This window comes from Cyprinus carpio, chromosome B18 (assembly GCF_018340385.1).
Source record: "Cyprinus carpio isolate SPL01 chromosome B18, ASM1834038v1, whole genome shotgun sequence".
NCBI classification, from domain to species: Eukaryota; Metazoa; Chordata; class Actinopteri; order Cypriniformes; family Cyprinidae; genus Cyprinus; species Cyprinus carpio.
Window position 1 is genome coordinate 19,468,671 of NC_056614.1, and position 19,897 is coordinate 19,488,567.

General features: G+C 36.1%; 1 protein-coding gene across 3 annotated transcripts; it reads left to right on the forward strand.

The window, feature by feature from the left end:
• The first annotated feature begins 737 nt into the window (after positions 1–737).
• LOC109067729 (regulatory factor X, 4) lies at positions 738–19,872 on the forward strand. Of its 3 annotated transcripts, none has more exons than XM_042744243.1 (18): positions 738–895; positions 3,341–3,427; positions 3,962–4,022; positions 4,956–5,079; positions 5,917–5,978; positions 7,238–7,451; positions 7,980–8,057; positions 8,159–8,322; positions 9,344–9,444; positions 9,542–9,600; positions 9,731–9,875; positions 10,425–10,519; positions 11,990–12,107; positions 12,833–12,952; positions 14,240–14,398; positions 14,578–14,743; positions 14,854–14,992; positions 18,466–19,872. In XM_042744243.1, the coding sequence occupies exons 1-18, from the start codon at positions 853–855 to the stop codon at positions 18,724–18,726; spliced, it is 2,196 nt and encodes a 731-aa protein (XP_042600177.1). In that variant the 5' UTR covers positions 738–852; the 3' UTR covers positions 18,727–19,872. The 3 variants fall into 3 exon arrangements, with proteins under 3 accessions (XP_042600177.1, XP_042600178.1, XP_042600179.1); XM_042744244.1 differs by having other exon boundaries at positions 14,237–14,398; positions 14,617–14,743; positions 18,466–19,770; XM_042744245.1 differs by having other exon boundaries at positions 838–895; positions 14,237–14,398; positions 18,466–19,871.
• The last annotated feature ends 25 nt before the right edge of the window (positions 19,873–19,897 follow it).

Below are 19,897 nucleotides of genomic sequence, written 5' to 3' on the forward strand. Positions count from 1 at the left end.
ACACTTTTACTTCCCTCTTTTGTGGCCGCGCTCTCCTCCCGGCACACTAAAATAAGGTTGCTTCAAGGAGAGAGCGAGAAGGGGAGGGGGGTCCACCAAACTTTCTCTTTCCAGTTTTGCCAACGGCCTTAATGGGCGTTTGGTGTCAAAAGCATCCAAAATGACGATGAAATGCATTTGCGTGAGAGTTCAACGTTTTTGGCATTGATTTTGAATGAATGCAACGTCGACGCTACCGTTTCCAGAGCTTCGGAGTTGAAGATGTCAAAGAAAAGTTTTGCAATGGGCCAAAAAGTGGCCCTTGGATGGAGGACTTTAAAACTAAAGCAGTGGGGGCAGAGTGTGTATGTGCGTGTGAGGAGAGGGTACGAAAACGTATTAAATGCTATAATGGGAGGCCACAGTGCTGGGATTGCGTAGATCTAAGCCTCTTTTTTTTCTGGGAAGGGAGCTTTTCTTATTCAAAACAGCCCCACAAAAGACTTCCAGTGAGCCTTGCCACATCCCCATCTGACTCGAAGCCATTCATCAGCCTGCCGAGCCTATCAATGACATGTCCCCCATCAGGGCTCCTATAAAATCAGCCCCTTTCCCATGAAACATCAGCAAACATTTTGACGGCTCTGGCTTTTCCCCTGCTGGATCTCTGGAGTCTGTGACCCCCTCCACCCCACCCGCTCCTACAACCCACACCCCCACCTCCATCACCACCGCCACCCTCTTCTCCACGGTCACATCTTATGCATCTCAGCGCCGGGCAGTTCTCTCGGATAGACAGAGGGAGCTGAGGAGGGGGAGTCCTACACGGAGCCATTTTCTCAGAGGAGCCCCTGGAACGCGCATGGGAAGAGGATGCATTGTGGGCTGCTGGAAGAGCCTGACATGGATTCCACAGGTTGGTTCCTGCTGCACCGCTGTGACATCGGGATGCTTTTGGAACGTTAATCGGGCCTTGGGATTGTGTGACCTGAGATTGGCATCAGAAAAAGTTATTTAACCTTCCGTCAGGGAAGATCTTGAATCTAGTTCACCAAGAGATAAGTTGGCATGTTTTTAATTGCTCAGGATGGGTGCTCTTTTGCTGAGATTATTGTTTTACACGCGTTTGGGATTACGTGAAGTGGATGGCGGTTTTACGGAGTAGCAATGTGACCTTTAATTTAGACTAAACTCACATAAGGTCACAGTTCTGAGTTTGTCGTCCAGTTTAAAAGTTTTATGAAAATGAGGCACCTGATCAAGCCAGGTTTTGACTTGAGCGAAACTGCACTCTGTACTACTTGTAAAAATAAAATTGCTGCTTCTGAAGCTGTAAACCTTGGAGACAACATTATAATCTGTACAGAATATTAAAATAACAGATGTTATGCTGTAGTGTTTTACTAATTTTGTTTTTAAAACACGTTCCATGTGGCTTCGAAAAGCAGTTACTTAAGCAATTGTTCTAGGAAAATTTTTTTTTAAAGTTAATTGTTGAATATTTGCTATATTTAAATGACCCTTTTTCATTCTGATATTTAATGCGTGATTATGAATGAGCTCAGATCAGTCTCGCCGTTAGATTGGATTTAATCCAATTATTTAGAGCACTTAAACTGTTCACAGAGCAAATAATTCAATTACAGACTGAAAATCTGATCTCAATGGACTAAGCCAACACTGATGGAGATTTAGTTTCTGAGAATTTTTTTTTTGTTAAGCTTCAAAATAACAGCTGCAGAATAATAATAATAATACTTTTTAAATGTAAATACATTTAAAATAAAATGTCAGCAAAAAATTAACTAAATTGTTTGAAAAAGCAATAATAATAACCAATTGGTGGCTTTCCAAATAATGTATCAGTGCTATTTTAAAAAGTCAAATAGTTTAGACAGCTTGTTAAGGTGTTATCACTAATAATGATATATATTTTAATTACCTTATATCTTTTTTAATACAAAGGCTAATACACATTTTAAGTAAATTTAACTTGTTTATATTTTTCTCCATCTCACTTCAGGTTCATTTTGCCTCTCAATAACTGTCACTATAAGAAAAGTTTGTAAAATAACCAAACTTTGTTAAGAACTTTAAAATAAAGATAATAATTGGCCTTAACCCAGTTATGAGACACGTGTGGGTGTTTTTAAATACTTCTGCTTGACTGTCTCCTGTTGAAACTAATGATTATTATGATGCGTAAAAACTAGGAACTTTTAAAGAAACTTGAACTGATTCAAGTGTTTTTAGCTCCCAAACTATGACCGGCAATCCCTTGAGAAATGTAGATTTGAGTCTGAATCATTTCATCAAATCACTCGAAACTGCTTCCTGCTTTACACTTGCCGTCTGAGCAGTTCGTTGTCTGATGGCTGTCAAATAACTTATCCAACAAAAGTTTTAAGTCTCATAACTTTCAGTATAACTTAAGTCGCCATCTGATGCATCAGCAGGCTGTTGGTTTCCCAGTCGACTCGCAGCCCTAGCAACCAATGATATAGAAACCGTTGCCATGGCCCGTGCGGGAAAACATGATTGACATAAGTTCGAATCGAATTATCTTATAAGTGTTTCTATTTTGTGATGTAAGGACACCAGCCGGCGTACTTACATAGCAGAAACGAGAATGGCGCTAAAAAGGGTTCTATTATGAGGAGAGCGCTATGGAGGAGCGCGCGGAATCAATTGAGCGTGCGCGCGCTTGTAATTCGCCTCGGGAACAATGTGGGATTCCTGCAGTTCTGCTGAAAACATTTCAAATAGAATCCCAGCTGCACAAAGATCCGCACAATCGATTGTAATTGAATTGCACCGTCATTATTCTGCCCCTCGACTCTATAGACAGTGGCTGCAATAACACACAGCCACGTTTACTGATGTTTATTGCACTCACTCGACCACAAACTTGACAGTTCGTGAGAACAAGAAAAATTATATGGAATTCACAAATGAAAAATTAAAGGTCAACGCTTTAGCAGGTTTTTTTTTTTTTTTTTTTTTTTTTTTTTTTAAGCTGTGAAAAAAAAAAAGAATAGTTACGTTTAGAAACCACGGCTCCGTCATGCACCTGTTGCTTCTGCTGGTGGGAATTAATGAGATTTATCATATGATGTTTAGCCTAAATAAATAACAATAGAATGGTGCAGTAAACAATAAATGAAAGCTAAATGAAACATTTGTGGGTTTAAAAATGTTGTAATAATGTGGTTTTTAATTTTTCATTAGGAAAAAAGGACAAATAGTCTACTGTGAAGATATAAATATAAACCAGATACCATAAATAGGCTATGCTTACAATAAAAAAGCGTAATGTAAATATATATAGCCTACATAAATATAGCCTATTTTACTTTCGCAGAGAGCTGGATTGAAAGATGTCTGAACGAAAGCGAGTGCAAACGCTTCTCCAGCCACTCTTCTATTGGAAATATGTCCAACGACGAAAGTAAGTCTAACGAACATTTATGAATAAATTAAATGAAACTATAAACTGCATGAAACATGAACAATTATTTTAAGGGAACCTAATGTGAGTGTTATGACAGAACATGTCTTTAAAAAAGAAAAGAAAAAATACTCAAGACACCTTTATTATGCACTGTATATAGCCTAACATTTTACTTTATATAATATATCGGATGCAAAAGCCTCTAAATGCCGTTTAAATTTTTTTTCCTTTGTTTATGTTCAGTGATTTCCCTTAAATGCCAGTGAATAGAACCTGTTCATTGCGTCTGAAGTGAAATTACTGAACCTACACATAGGAGCCTGATAAAAATGATCATTTTAGAAGAAAATTTCAAACAGCACTTAGAGGCTTTTGCATCTGAACTCTTCATGTATATATATAGAGAGAGAGACTAATATATTATGTATTTTTTTTATTATATTAAATTTAAAGGATTTATATTTATATGTTATTTATATTTAAGGGAAATTACTGATCCTGATCTTGTTGTGTTTTTACTTTTTATAAAAGACGAGGAGAAAGAAAACAACCGAGCATCTAAGCCACATTCAACACCTGCCACATTACAATGGTGAGTCTAATCTACACCAGAAATGTCACTTATAATTCACTTATTTGAATCCTTAACATCACCAGTCTCTTGAACTCTTGAAAGGTAAAACTCTTGAATCATAGTAAAATTATCAATTTTTTTAATTAGCTTTGATATTTTAAGTGACATCCAATAGCAACAAAATTCTTCAGTCTGTGAAATATAGTGTGTGTTTGAGAAATATAACCATCTGTATACAATTTCGGTGCTCAATTTTGTAAAAAGTCACATTAATACATTACTTGCTACATGATTTTCAAACGAATCATGCACTTTTCTAGTCTAGGAAAATTCTAGATCATAAAACAGCTGTTGAATTTCCCAAATAGTGTGTTTGCTCTCCTGTAGCTTGTAAGTTGTCAGGATTCAAGTATCAGAAAGGAAAACAGACTTACAACCTCACAGAGAAATTGTTTATTAAAGGATCAGCAAATGATACAAAATCTTGCTTCTCTATCTAGTGTAATGGCAAGCAAATCTAAAAAATAGTCTATACAATTTTTTCAAGCCCTTTCCTCTGACTTGTTTTTCTCATTTGAAATATTATTTTCAAAATTATTTAAATCAAACTTTCAATTGGTCTTAGAACCTATTCACACTAAAACACTTTTTTTTTTTTATAAAAAAGAGGATACTGAGAATAAACACAGTGTATATATATGCCAAAACATAAATAGTAAGTGCAAGAACATTTTGCATATCATTTTGAAAGTGCTACTTGAAAATATGTCTGTAAAATAAACAAAAAATTCACGTTGGCCATGCTTGAAGATCATTCCAGTACCCACAGTGTAACTGGATGATAAGGCAGTGAAATTTGTTCTAAAACTACAGTTAGACTTTCCTCCATTGACTTTTTGTTTTCTAGACACTTGCTTTCCATGTGCATTGACCAAACTTTGTTTTCATCAGGTTGGAGGAGAACTATGAGATCGCAGAGGGTGTTTGTATTCCTCGCAGTGCACTGTACATGCATTATTTGGACTTCTGCGAGAAACTTGATTCTCAGCCGGTCAACGCTGCAAGCTTTGGGAAGGTAATAACCTGTATTCAACCCTTCAGTGATGAAATCAAATATTCCGTCTTTTATGATAGTCAAGTTTTGAGGAGGTAATCATGGAGTTTTCTCACATCAAAGATCCTATAAACATACATGTCCACGTGAAAGAGGAGGAAAACATCTGTTACCAAAAAAGAGCATGACATAATACTGGGTGTTATGAAGGGCCACAGCCAGTGGTCTTTTCTTACACCTATTCTGCAAACTCATAGCTGGACAATATAAACAATGAACATGTTCACCCTTGTTCCCACAACCCCTCAACCCACCTACTCATATAGCCGCCCCCCGGCACCCTTATCCCACTTCCCCCGGGTCCTGTCGGAGGATATTGAAAAAGAGAGGGGGCCTGGATTAATGTGTAATTAAAGGAAATTTGGAAGGGTGAGATGTTGCGGAATGTTAGATCAGTGGCTGGAGCAGCGTGGGGTGTCCTTTAGGAAGGCTTCATTGATTCAGGACAAAAAAGAGAGAGAGAGCTGGACCTGCCTCCCTGTCTGCTCATTTATCAAGCCAAGCCTGACAGAAACTTCACAGCTTGGCCTCTTTTTTTATCCCACACAATAGAGAGCTTCACTGTTTGCAAAGTTTTCTGCACCGGGAGCTGGACCAAGGAGCTCATGGACAAAAAGCAGAGAGAGAATGAGAGATTGGCGAGAAAAGAAATGGCACTGGACATGTGTGAATCTAACAAGATGATTGAGAAGATATTTTTTGTCATAGTTGTAACAGATAACACACTGACGTCATAAAAGATGTGCCCAGAAAAGCTCAACATGTGTGTATTTTTTTCTTTTTACCTGATCCAAACAGATAATAAGACAACAGTTTCCTCAGTTAACCACACGGAGACTAGGAACCAGGGGCCAGTCAAAGTAAGTTCCTTATTCAACAACTACATTTGTCATGTCACTTTAAAATATGTTGTATCAAGTAGGTCACAGAAGCCCACAAGCAGTGTTGGGGGTAACGCATTACAAGTAACTCCAGTTACGTAATCAGGTTACTTTTTTCAAGTAACTAAAGTGATGCATTACTTTTAATTTTACAACAAAATGCCTGAGTTACTTTTTCAAATAAGTAATGCAAGTTACTTTGTTTTCCATTTATTGATCATTTTATTGTTTTCATGTTGAGAGAAATTGTGAGTAAGTGTTAAGTGTAAACCGGTGCACTGTGTAAATATAATGGTTACTTTAGTTCTAGACTAAATGTGAACATGCATTTATTCATCTCACTTGCTCAAAAACAGATTCAGTATTCTTAGAAATTAATAAAAACAGTCAAATGCAAACCTGCAATAATTAAATCTGTTAAATAACACAAATGTAGGCCTATATTTCATATTTTATCTCAGTGCTGACCTTTGATGGTCAGCCATACGAATAAGATAACCATATGAACTAAATGACTTGAGTTAAACATCACTTTTTTTTCTTTTTTTTTTTTTTTTTTTTTTGCTGAAATAAGTGTTAGGCTATTTGTTTTTTTATTTTATTTTATTATTATTCACAAGCCCAGCCCAGGTGAGAAAAAGTAACACAAAAGTAATGTAACCCATTACTTTCCATAAAAAGTAAAAAGTAGTAAAGCAATTAGTAACTTTTTGGGGGAGTAGCACAATATTGTAATGCATTACTTTTAAAAGTAACTTTCCACAACACTGCACACAAGTGGAGTCAGTTTTACTTCTAAAAAAATAAAAAATATGGTAATATATTTGCACAGTTACCCCCCGCCCCCCATTTATCCACCCTAACGTTGATCCAAACAGTGAAAAAAGTTCACTCTGAAGCCACTTTTTTATATTTAGAATTAATAAATATACCTATGTAGTAAAATTTTTCGTGTCAAACTAAAAGTATACAACTTTTGGTCATGCTTTATTTCACCTACAGCACCAAATGAACTGTCAAAAAAAATGCAGTCATAAGAATCTTAGGCATTGAGAGATGTATCGCCATTTAAACTAGACATATAATATGGAAAAAGTTACTCATGCGTATAAAAAAGTACCAGTGCAGAGATTATGAAAACCTTCTAATCATGACTGCTTTAACCTCTTTTTTGTAAGACTGCTTTAGTCAGCAAACAAAGTAAAATTTTCATTCTGCCACTTGCTCGTCCCTCTTAGGTATCACTACTATGGAATCGCTGTGAAAGAGAGCTCTCAGTACTACGATGTGATGTACTCTAAAAAGGGCGCTGCGTGGGTGAACGAGACGGGCAAGAAAGAGGTCACCAAACAGACAGTGGCGTATTCACCGCGCTCCAAGCTGGGCACTCTCCTGCCAGACTTTCCAAATGTCAAAGACTTAAATCTGCCCGCCAGTCTGCCAGAGGAGAAGGTAAACAGATCACTAAAACCTCTAACTGCTAACCTGCAACTTCAACCCCCCCTCTCTCTCCTCCTGCCCACTACCCTCCCCTCTAGATCCTGCTTTCATGTGTCAGACGGACCTTCCCTGGGCCTGGATTTAGATGAGGACCTGGAGGAGTTATGTGTTGGTTCCTAGCGAACTCTTAATCTTTCTAGTAGATAATAAGATCTTGCATTGCACAAAGGATGGGCACTAGCTGTCTCGCTTTAAAAAGGCGCCTGTAATTTTAAATGGTTTGTGAGTTTCTGATCTTTAAAGCCTCTTTTTATACATTGGTTTGGCAGGACCTTGTAAATAGGCAATGTTCATGAAAGCAGCTTTTTTGTTCTTTGGTATTTGTATCCTCTTTCTTTAGTGTTAGAGTCTTTTGGTGTCTTAATAATGCATGACCATGAGTCAGGAATGAATTTGGTATGACATCATTTACACTAAGTGAATTATTCTTTGTGGGAAAGTATTATAAGTCATTTAAATGAGCTTTTTTTCCTCTAAAAGGTCTCAACATTTATCATGATGTACAGAACTCACTGCCAGAGGATACTGGATACAGTCATACGAGCCAACTTTGATGAGGTCTGCTTTTTCTTCAAGCTTTTATCACCTGGTGGCATGATGAGGGTGATCAATTCCATCATGTTATCGCAATGTTTATTTGTGTTTGTGTATACGTGTAGGTCCAGAGCTTCCTGTTGCACTTTTGGCAGGGCATGCCGCCCCACATGCTCCCTGTCCTAGGCTCTTCTACAGTGGTAAACATAGTCGGTGTGTGTGACTCCATATTGTACAAGGCCATCTCAGGAGTCCTCATGCCCACCGTCCTACAGGCTCTGCCTGACAGGTGAGTCCCATTCCCGGCTATTTTGATTTTGTTAAAAACAGAATTTATACACCTGCAGTTTAAGCAAAGTGCTGCAGTACCTTTCAGAATTTCCATTTTATTTCCTCAATGTGACACAATTCTGAGTAAAATTGGATATTTAATAAGAAAAATAATTATGACAGGATTTGAATCTGATTTATTCATCAGAATTGGTTGGATTGAGAAAGGCTGTACCTATATGTAATAATTAGAAAAGAATTTGACAAAAGAGAGAATTTGACAAAATAAGAGGACTTTGTGACATTAGCTGAAAGTTAAGTTCAATTAAAATCACATATTAATAGAATTTTTGGTAACACTTTAGTATTAGGACCAATTCTCTGTATTAACTAGTTGCTTATTAGCATGCCTATTATTAAAATATTGGCTGTTTATTAGTACTTATAAAACACATAATCTGCATGACCATATTCTACATCCCTAATCCTACCCAATACCTAAACTTTACAACTACATATTAATAAGCAGCAAATTAGGCAAGCAGATCACTTTATTTAGGGAAAAGTCATAGTTAATGTTTTGTTAATAGCGAGAATTGGACCTTAAAACAAAGTGTGACCAGATTTTTATGTGCATATATATGTGTATTTCACATTCAGCATAATCAGCATTTGCATTACGAGCAACTGTATAAAATTAGCCCTACTGTTGGTAAAAGCTTCATCTTTATTTACAGTAATCACTGGGATCAGATCATATATACACAATGCTTAATGCAGCTTTGGTCAAATGGACTTTTCTCTTCAAGCTAAATAAATACCTTAAATACTATTATCATTGGGATCATTGCTAGCATTATGTGCATTTCATACTTGTACGTCAGTGTAATTAACTTACCAGAAGATTTCCTGCAAATGACGCATGACTCTTATTTGAATTGCCCCAGACAAAAGGTCAAAAGTTAATTGCGTCAGAGCACCCTTTGTACTTAAGTACTGTACTACATGATGTTCTTGTTTGTGTGTTTTGAATAATGTAGCCTGACTCAGGTGATCAGGAAGTTCGCCAAGCAGCTGGATGAGTGGCTGAAGGTGGCATTACATGACCTGCCAGAGAACTTGCGCAACATAAAGTTTGAATGTATGTGCCAATATACTCTGAAATACTCTTAAAAACATCAAAATGAATTTTGCTGGCATTCTAAGGCCATTTCTGAACAAATCTGTTTTATTCTCAGTGTCAAGAAGATTTTCCCAGATACTTAAACGACAAACATCATTAAACCATCTCTGTCAGGTATACAGGAATTTTATGTTAAATATATAACATTTTCCTATATTCCATCTTGTCTGCATCATGTTTACACAAGTGTATATGATCAGGCATATTGCAGGGTGAATTTTGAATTATGTACTTGCCCTTGCAGGCCTCTCGAACCGTGATCCACAGTGCAGACATCACCTTTCAAATGCTTGAGGACTGGAGGAACGTAGACCTTAACAGCATCGCTAAACAGACTCTTTATACAATGGAAGACTCCAGAGAGGACCAGAGGAGGCTTATCATCCAATGTAAGATTTAAATGAAAAAGTATTAGATCAGACCTAGCTGGTTTCGTTCAGAATGATTTATTAGTGTTTCTGTGCTTCCCTAGTTTAGTGGTGTGTTATTGCAGCAGAATCACATGCAGCGCTGTGTTCAAAGCCCTGCTGGTTTATGATTCGGATTTCACACAGTAGCTGTCAACCAGCACTGAATCATTCCCACGACCATAAGAGTCAAGCTTTAACCACAGACACCGAGAGGTTAACCCTCACAGTTTGACACCCTGAGGAGCATTTCAAATTCATTTCAGTATCAACCTCTCACATGACTGATCAGGTCAAAGTTCAAAGATTCTGTCATGTCATCCTCAAAAGAGGATTCTGAGCTCCTCTCTCTCTACATTTCATTGAGTTCTCAAGTTTGTGCCACTAGTATTTTTTGCAAGCAATTAAAACTGATATTGTGAAATTAATGCTTCAAAAAAATGAATTTTATTAATTTTGGATGCTTATGATTTCTTCTTTCTACTCAGATATTTTGTTAATCTCTCTGTCTATCTGTTTTTTTTTTTAAAGTGTATCAAGAATTTGACAGACTGCTGGAGGACCAGTCGCCCATTGAAGCCTACATCGAGTGGCTGGACTCTATGGTGGAGAGATGTGTCTTAAGTGTAAGTGTTCAGACCATGAAATTCATATTATGCTTAATTCACAATTTGATTATCATGTAGCTATATATTTCATTATGTAGATTTTATGTATATACTGTATATTTGATTTTTTTTGAAATATATATTCAGCTTAGAATTGTTCATATATATATATATATATATATATATATACAGGGTGCGATTTGCCAGGGGGGATGGGGGGGATTTCCCCCCCTCTGGTCTATGCATCCCTTCCTCTGCTGAATAACTTTTATCCCCGGTGGGGATAAAAACATCAAGCAAACCCGCTCCGTTGTGTTCTTTGCTCGCTTTCTCTATGTAATTTGTTGTTTGAATAACCGTGGACATTAAATCATTACAATAAATAGGCCTAACGTAGGCTTACAATGTTTTTATTAAACTGAGATCTCACTAAATACAATTTCCGTCGTATTAAAAACATTTCATAAAAATTTTCAAAAGCACCCCCCCCCCTCTGTTTTTTTCACAAATCGCACCCTGTATATATATATATATGAGATCTCACTAAATACAATTTCCGTCATATTAAATATATATATATATATATATATATATATATATATATAATATTTAAAAAATTCAAAGCTGATTTTTCTCCGGTCTTCAGTGTCACATGATTCTTCAAAAATCATTCTAATATGCTAATTTAGTGCACAGGAAACTTTTTTTATTATTATTACTATAAGGTGCAAACAGTATTATTATTATTATTATTATTTTTTTTATAATTTTTTTTTTTTTTGTAGAAACTATGATATTTTTCCCCCTCAGAATTCTTTGATTAATAGTTAGGAACAGCATTTCTTTAATATATATATATATATATATATATATATATATATATATATATATATATATATATATATATATATATATATATTTGTAATTTTATAAATGTCTTAACTGACACTTTTGATTCATTTAACGAGTCCTTGATGAATAAAAGTATTAATTTCTTTTAAAGAAATTACTGACTTTTTGTCATTTAAAATTATTTTATATGGTATTGTTTATTTTTACAAATTTTTTTAAATAATTTATTTATTAATTTTAGAGACATTTAAACAGGAATATCAAGTACAGTCATAGCCCTTTTCAAGCACTGTTTATATGTTCTTCCAATCCAAACTAAATCTGCAGTTGTCCAACCCATGCAACACTAAATGCCATCACAACATACTTAAGACTTTTTGTGATGCAATTCCCCAACTTAATAATGTCTTCATGGCCCCTTTTCGTGCCCATTATAGTCCAGATATGGGCTTGTAAATCTGGTTTCCATGGGAACTTCTACTACCTACCAGACAATAGTTCAATGGGAGGGTGTTTCCTTAGGGGCAAATCAAATAGTTGACTTGTTGACATGTTTTTCGTTCTTGGGGGTTAGACCCAAAGGTTAAGGCCCCTGCGCTCTCCCCCAGGCTTTTCTCATGGTAATACTCCATTTAGGTGGCGGGGAAGAGACCCGGATGCCTGAAGAGGGTAGCTCAGCAGTTCCTGCTCATGTGGTCATGTTTCGGGACCAGAGTTATCCGGGATATGACGCTACATAGCGCACCCAGCTTCGGTGAGTCAGGCTGCACCATTTTGTCACCATCATCCTATTAGGGAGAGTAGATATGAATTTAAGTTAAGTTAACTCTCCACAACACCAAGTGTCAACTTTTAACTAAGATGGCAGCTTTGCTAACTCTTGGCTTACACCACCTAGCTGTCTATGGCAAAGTAACTGAAAGAAGGGCCATAAAAGAGGTAAAGGCCCCCTCCCTGTCAGCTCTGTCTGTGAATATCAAAGGCACAGCTGGTTGCAGTGTTTTGATAATGCAGCTCTCTGTACAAAACAGCTAATTAACAAAGGCTAACCCCCACCAAGTCTTTCCCCGTTCTTCCCATTTTATGACCGGGCAGTATTGCGCCCAGTCCGCTGAATAGCCGCAATGTTTATTATGCACATAGTGGCTGGAGTTGCTAACACAATGCGAGGATTGTGCAATGCTCCTTATGAATTCTTCCCCCCATCTCATTCAGAACATGGACTCAAAGCATCATATGCTTCAGTAACTCTGTAGTGTTTATGGTTGGACCGCTCACTTGGTTCTGACTTGGTTTTGAGCTTTTACCATTTAAATGTGCTTCAGTAAATCAGTAAGATTCCAGTCGAATTGCATTTGATGTATGTTGTATGGGAATAGTCCACAAAGCCTTCATTTATTACTTGGACAGGTGACTTGAATTGGCAGAATACATAAACGTTTTTTTATGGTAAATGGGCCTTTTTATTTGTACTTATAGGCTCATTCCATTTGATCCACCTCATGTTTGATGACTACGTACTATACCTGCTTGAGTCTTTGCACTGCCAAGAGAGAGCCAATGAACTGATGAGGGCTATGAAAGGAGAGGGGACACCAGGTGAGATCCATTTGATACAAGCAATAGAGCTACTCACTCATGGCTTCAGTCTGGAGACCAACACAGAAAGCTAATTGGTCACTAAAATAGTTCTGTAGGTGATGTTACTTGAAGAGAGTCACATAAATGGTGCACACTGCCAACAGTCAAACCTCAAGTATGAATTTTTAAGCTGCTGTTTTTTAAAAGTAAATTTAAAGCTTATAAAGCCTACTAAATCTGATACACAAATTATAAGGCCTCTATAAATTAACAACATGATCAAAACAAAACTCTCAGTGTTTAACACAATCCACTACATAACTTCTGTCATCTACTTGATAGTTCATACTTTAGGAAGTAAAAGGCCTTTTAGTATAATTAGTATGAACTGCCTCCTTGTTTTGCCCCTACAGTAAAAACTACTTAAAAATAGCAATTAAGTATCATTTTGCAGTGTGAATTGGCCTTAGGACAAAAATATTTGGGAGATAATGAGTGACAACTTATATTTAAATTAATATATCCATCTTTATTTGACCCTCTAACTCTAGCAATCTCTATTTTAATTATTTTCTTAAAAACTTGCCCCTTTTAGACTTGCACTCTTTATTTGCTAACTGCCTGTTTTATACAATTAACAAAAGCAAAAGAGGCCTCTAACACTAGCTTACTCTATTCTTTTTCTATTCTGTTTTCTTTTTATTTATTATTTAATTAAAAAAAAACCTTACCACGTGTACTGCGTTAAGCTAACTGAGACTTGTTATAGCACTTGCGTATCATTGCTGTTTTGTTGATTTTGTCCCTTTGGATAAAAGTGTCTGCTAAATGACTAAATGTAAATGTAATTTTTAATTTTTTAAATGTAACTTTTTGGCCTTATAAATATCAGCAGCTGCACCAAATTGAATATTTTTGCTGATTTTTGAATAACATTGAGATGTTTTTCCTCCTATGAGCTCAGTATTCTCCATTATCATACTATATGAGCCATGAAAGCCACAAAAACACCTATGCAAACTATGAGATATATATGACTATTAAAGACCAGCATTAAAAGTTATCATAGTTAGGTTTGGTTTAGTGCTGATCTGTCTGGTGGAAGAAGTTGTCCAGCATTGTGTTTCTAACTAAATGGGTTGACCAGGAATGTCACATCTGGTTAAGATAGTTACGACGTCTGCTGGAGCACACCAGCATCCAAAACATGTGGTGATTGCAGTAGAGAAAATCACAAAGTTTTCAAAATCACTTTAACTTTTTGACTTTTAACACGCTGACTTTTGTTTTGTATTACAATAGCAGATTCTGGGGAAGAGCTGATGCTCATGGGTTCCACCCCCACATCTACGTCACCTGGACCCTATTCTCCCGCCAAGTCTGTTCACTCAGTGGGTGTACCAGCAGTGGGTTCCCCCAATTCAGCCCAGTCTCCAGAGTACACCAGCATATCAGCTACCACAGGTAAATACTGTAGAACTGACTACAAACTGATTCTAAAACTCAAATCTTACATCACAGTCTCCCAGTCAGTGGCACATCTGGCATGGCTCCATTCCATGCATCCATTAAAACTGTCTCAGATAATTTAATTAACAAGCCAAATACGTTTCTCTGAACATGTATGTCTGTGTATGTGCCAGGAGCTGTTCAGTCATATACCTGGTCCCTTACATACACAGTGACAACCTCAGGTGGCAGCACACCCGAGCCCGGATCCCAGCTTTCCTGCATGAGAGGCGGACCCCCTCTACACGGCTCCTCGTCTGCTCACAGGATGCCAGTTTACCCACATCGAGATGAGCATGGGTGAGTCCCCAAATTCATTAGACATTAAATGATGTGCTGAATACAACATTACAGTGTGGATTATGAAATGTTTTTAGAGATTTGTACTCAGTACGTTTTTTTTTTTCTAGGTATACTGGCAGCTATAATTACAGCAGCTACGCAAACCAGCACCATCATGCTATACAGAGTCAGTACTCCAGTTTAACCCACGAACCAGGACTGCCCACCCCTCTGCACTATTCCTCATACCACCGGACCTCCGCACAGGTTAGCCTCCTCCCACCAAAATGATAAACTCATACAGTATTATTTTAATATGATACAATTTAAACTATTTAGAAGATACATATTTATATAGAATATAGTTTCACAATTTTCTTAGACAACACCTTTAATTTTCAAAACACCTGGTCTGAAAAAAGATTTAAGGTCAGTTAAAATTGCATTTATGATAAATCATAATTATGACATAAGTCACATAATTATGCAATAATGCAAAGTCAAAATTATGACAAACTTTTTGTCAAATGACTGTCATTTCAACTTTTTATCTCATAATTATGACTCATAGTAATCATAATTATGACTTATAGTAATCAAAATTATGACATACTAAGCCACAATTATGTGATATGAAGTCAAAATCATGAGAAAGTAAGTCATAATTTTATCTCATTACATTTTATCTCATAATAATTATCTTACTACAGTAGCATATCATAATTATGCCTTTTTAATCTTAAGATTTATCTCAGAGTGTCATTATTTTGACTGTTTTTATGTCATAATTATGATTTCCCAAAGCATGATTTTTTTTTCCTGTGTGGCAGAAATAGACTTCTATATGCATTATTTGTATTTGCAACCAATTTTAATGGTTGCGAATAATGGTTACAATTATTCTTTTTTTTTCATGAAATTTTTTTTGACTGGACTTGATTTTATCCACTGATTTTATCTTTAACCTAAAAGGAAAGTTGTTTCAGAAAAAAAAAAAATCACTTTTGATTTGACAAAAGCAAACTATTTTATTCAAAGATGAATCATGAACAATGAGGCCAGGAACAAACATTAAGAAAGTAAACATAATAAGGTTGTGTATTCCCCAGTATTTAGAGTGGAAGTGTATTCCATTCTTGTCTCTTTTACAGGGTTTGTAACTGAGAGAAGAATACTTTTGTGAATGTGAATGGTGCTTGATGTATTACAGTCATTAGCATCTGAAATGTTCTGGTAACTGTTATCCACAGAGGTTTATGGATAGAGAATGCTTGCTTACCTCAGCACACACTAGGGTAATAGGCTGAACTCCTGACCAGAAATACAAGTCATTTAACATATGTATTTAAAGCGTATTCACTTCTGAATGAGAGCAAAGGTGAAAAAGCTCAGTTAATTGTCTTTGTTAAACCTCTAGAGAACCCTATGGTTAAAGTTTATTGTAAAAGCTCTTGCTAAATCTCAGAATGCTGCCATTACTTTAGCATGAATCACCCAAAGCAACATTTTCCATGCAGAATTTTAGAAAACTTTGAATGCTGGCTTGGAAAAGCCTTTTTAAGAAGTTAAAATTCCTTTGAAAAGTTTATTTAGGATTTATGTAGTAATTGGAATGTTTGAATATTTGAAATTGGAAGGATGCCAGTATTATGTATTTTAAGTTCGAACTGTATTTAGTTTGAATAATTGAATAGTTTCAAGAGAGTTGAAGTTTGAAAGCTATGTAGTCTCTAGAGTGTTCTTGATTCTACATAACAGATTTTATTTTTATTTTTTAATACATGTTTATGAGCTATTTGATTGTGCCAAGTTTGGCGAATGTGGCCTGAGCTCTAGGAGGAGATACAGAAATATTTGCATTGGTTTACTGAATCAAGCATGATGGTTATTCAGTGTGTGAAATGTTCATTTGAGTATGCAGGTGTATACAAAATGTTCACGTTGCATGCTACTAACTCAGAAACTGAGTGAATAGTTGAATGCTAAGTAGTCTGTATAGTCCTTGAGATAGAGAGAGCATGAACAGTTGAATTAAACTGTTCGGTTGTGGATGGAGAGGCAGGGGTCTGCGTCACATATTTTGAAAGTCAAAGCGGGTGTGATGGTAATTTCCTGCCATGAGCTCTCTGGCCCAGCCTGCCTTTGTAATGGGGGATCAGCTGGACCTCAGAGTTTTAGAAGCAGTGTAGCTGAATTCTCCTCCACAGCGGATGCAGACTCTGAAAGGTGGACCGGCTAGAGCCAAGAGACCCCCCCCCCAATACACACACACACACACACTCAATATCTACTCAATGACCGCCTCAGACAACACAACTAACGGCCGGAGATCCAGATGGAAAAGCATTTATTAAAATATTGTTATTCAATGGCCTCTTTTCTCTGCATGAACGAAAGGTCACCAAGCAACACATCTCGGTCTCTGACCCTGCCTGATTTTTTTCCATGCCGCAGCCGTTCATAAAGGCTCTGACTGTAGACAGTTTCTATTTAGAGAGCACTTATAGATTTTTACTTCCACTTATTTTCCGTCAACTTAAAATGGATACAATGTCTGTGCTTTGTTTGAGAGGGCTACTCTGAAGGAGGCAATGGAGAGGAGACAAATGAAGATTATGTTGACTTCCCCTGAGAGAGCAGTGTTTTATATAGACACATATCTTGAGCTGACATGCCCTGCTTTGTTTTTGGTCTGTTACACACGGAAACAAAAATACCTTTCTGGGGGTCTTTTTTTAGAAAAAGTGCAATGTTAACTTAAAAGGCTGTTTTCTGTTGTGCATGCAGAACAGATGTTCAAATTATGCTAAATTGTTTTGCACTTCTAGTTAGAAAATTGTTAGTCTTGCATCATTATTTTAACAATAATAAAAAGACAAAAAAATTAATTAAATGCATACTTTGTAAAAAAAAAAAAAAAAAAAAAAACATAAACCATAAAACATAGGGCACAATGTATTAATATAATAATAAACTAAAATATCTGTCAAATTAATGGATAATGTCCTGGCAGAAAATTACTGGTACGTTTTTTTTGTTTTATTTATTTGTTTTTTTTGTTTAATATATTTAATATATTATTATTATTATTATTATTATTATTATTATTATTATTTGATTAATAACAACAAAAATAATTAGTAGTAGTAGTTATAGTAGTATTATGGCATTTCTTTATTTTTGAATTGATATAATAGCAAAAGATAAACAACAATAGTAATTAAACTTATATTATTTTTCTTTGTCTTCCAATTGTTATATATCATAAATTAAAAAAAGATGTCAAACTACTACTAATACTACTACGGATAATATTCATTATATTATAATTATTATTATTGTTAATATTTTGGTTGATTGTTGTTATTGTATCACAAATCAAAAATAAAGAAATGGCATATTACTGCTACTTTTAATGTATTATTTTTGAGGGTATTTTTTATTACTGTTATTGTTATTGTCATTATTAATAATAATATTAAAATCATTTTCATCAAATATCATAATATTTTTGCTGTTATATTATTATTAATTGTATTGATACAATAATTGGACCGTGATTAAGGGTGTTTAAGGCATTCTTTATGCATGGCCTCAAAAAAAAAAAAAAAAAAAAAAAAATTGGTGTATAACTTTATTAACATAAAGAAAAAAGAAGAGATTTGCTTAGAAAATGCACCACATGAGCCACTTCTCTGATATTTTGCAATAGTCCTCATACATGTCTCTCTATTTTATAGTATCCACAGATGTCCAGAATGGAGTCCTGTTTGATGAGCGGGTCTCCGCTTCTACACTCGAGCGCGGTGACCCCCCGATGGCCGGATGTGCCCTCGGCCAACAGCTGTTACTCCAGCCCCGCTGTCCACACGTCACGTTACTCTGCCGGCGACATGTACTCCCCTCTCGCCCCACGCAGGAACTCTGAATATGAGCATGCGCAACATTTTCCAGGATTCGCCTATATTAATGGGGAGGCCACGACTGGGTGGGCAAAATGATTGTACCCTTCTGAGAGTCTCTTTCCAAGAGACAGTGTCTGCATGTGCAAAGCTGTGTGCAAAGCTGGACATAAACCAGCGGCAGCCCATATTTAACGTAGTTACAGAGAATGTATTTGAGTGGGAATGACATTGTGTCAGAGATGTTTGTATTGGTGTGGTCAGTCTTTACAGTGCAGGCTGCCAATGAAACGCTTTTCGAAAACGCAATCATTGTGAGAGTCCAAAAAAGGAAATGTCCCAGTTGTGCCTTTCCCTGCCTGTTTATCATTTATCTCTCATGAGCATTATAGACCACAGACTCATTTACGGTGCAAAAATTTTGATTGCTGACCTCGTTTCAACATAAATATGTGTGCATCTCACAGTGTTCTGTTACCACAGACTGGGTGTTTGACGTCAAACGGTGATGTTAACAACACCACATTGTTTTTTTGGGTTTTTTTTGTCAGCATCAAAGTGTGCTACTTTCCTAACGTAAACAACACATTATCAGCAACAGGAAGAAATGCCTTAATATTTTATCTTAGAACGCCCTTTTGGTCAGCTGCCAGAATACTTGCGTCATAGGAGTTCAAACAAATAAGGGCCACTCACGTCAGTACTTGTTGCATGCGAAAGTGAAAGTAAGTTTTCTCATTTTACACAAATGCAGAATCACCCCAGTGTGATGCAGGGGGAATATTAGAAATCTTTTCTGTAGCTTTGTAACATTGTGTTTCCGTTTGCATTGTTTATCTGTGTTTGAACTGTATATCCAGTTTTGTATGATTTTAGGAGCTGAAAAGTGTTAACCTAGGTTTGTGTGTTCTTGAATGCACTCAACGGTACTGTGGACCTATTACCCTATGGGTAGGAATAAAAAGGAAAGAATATGAAAATGTAACATTATTATCTTTAGTCACTTTCTCTTGTAAATAAAAGCACTCAGTAACTTCTGTGGTGACAGCTGTTACCATGTAAATGAGTAAAATGTGGATTTATTTGTTGCCACATAAAGATTTTTTAAAACCCAGTTTATATTATGTCTTCTTATTATTTGTATTTGAATGTCTATATGTTTGGAATATACATATTAAGAATTTCATTGTACATATATATTGCTATATATACAGCAATAAAGTATTGACAGGACTGACATGGACAGGTATTGAGCTAATCAATATTAAAC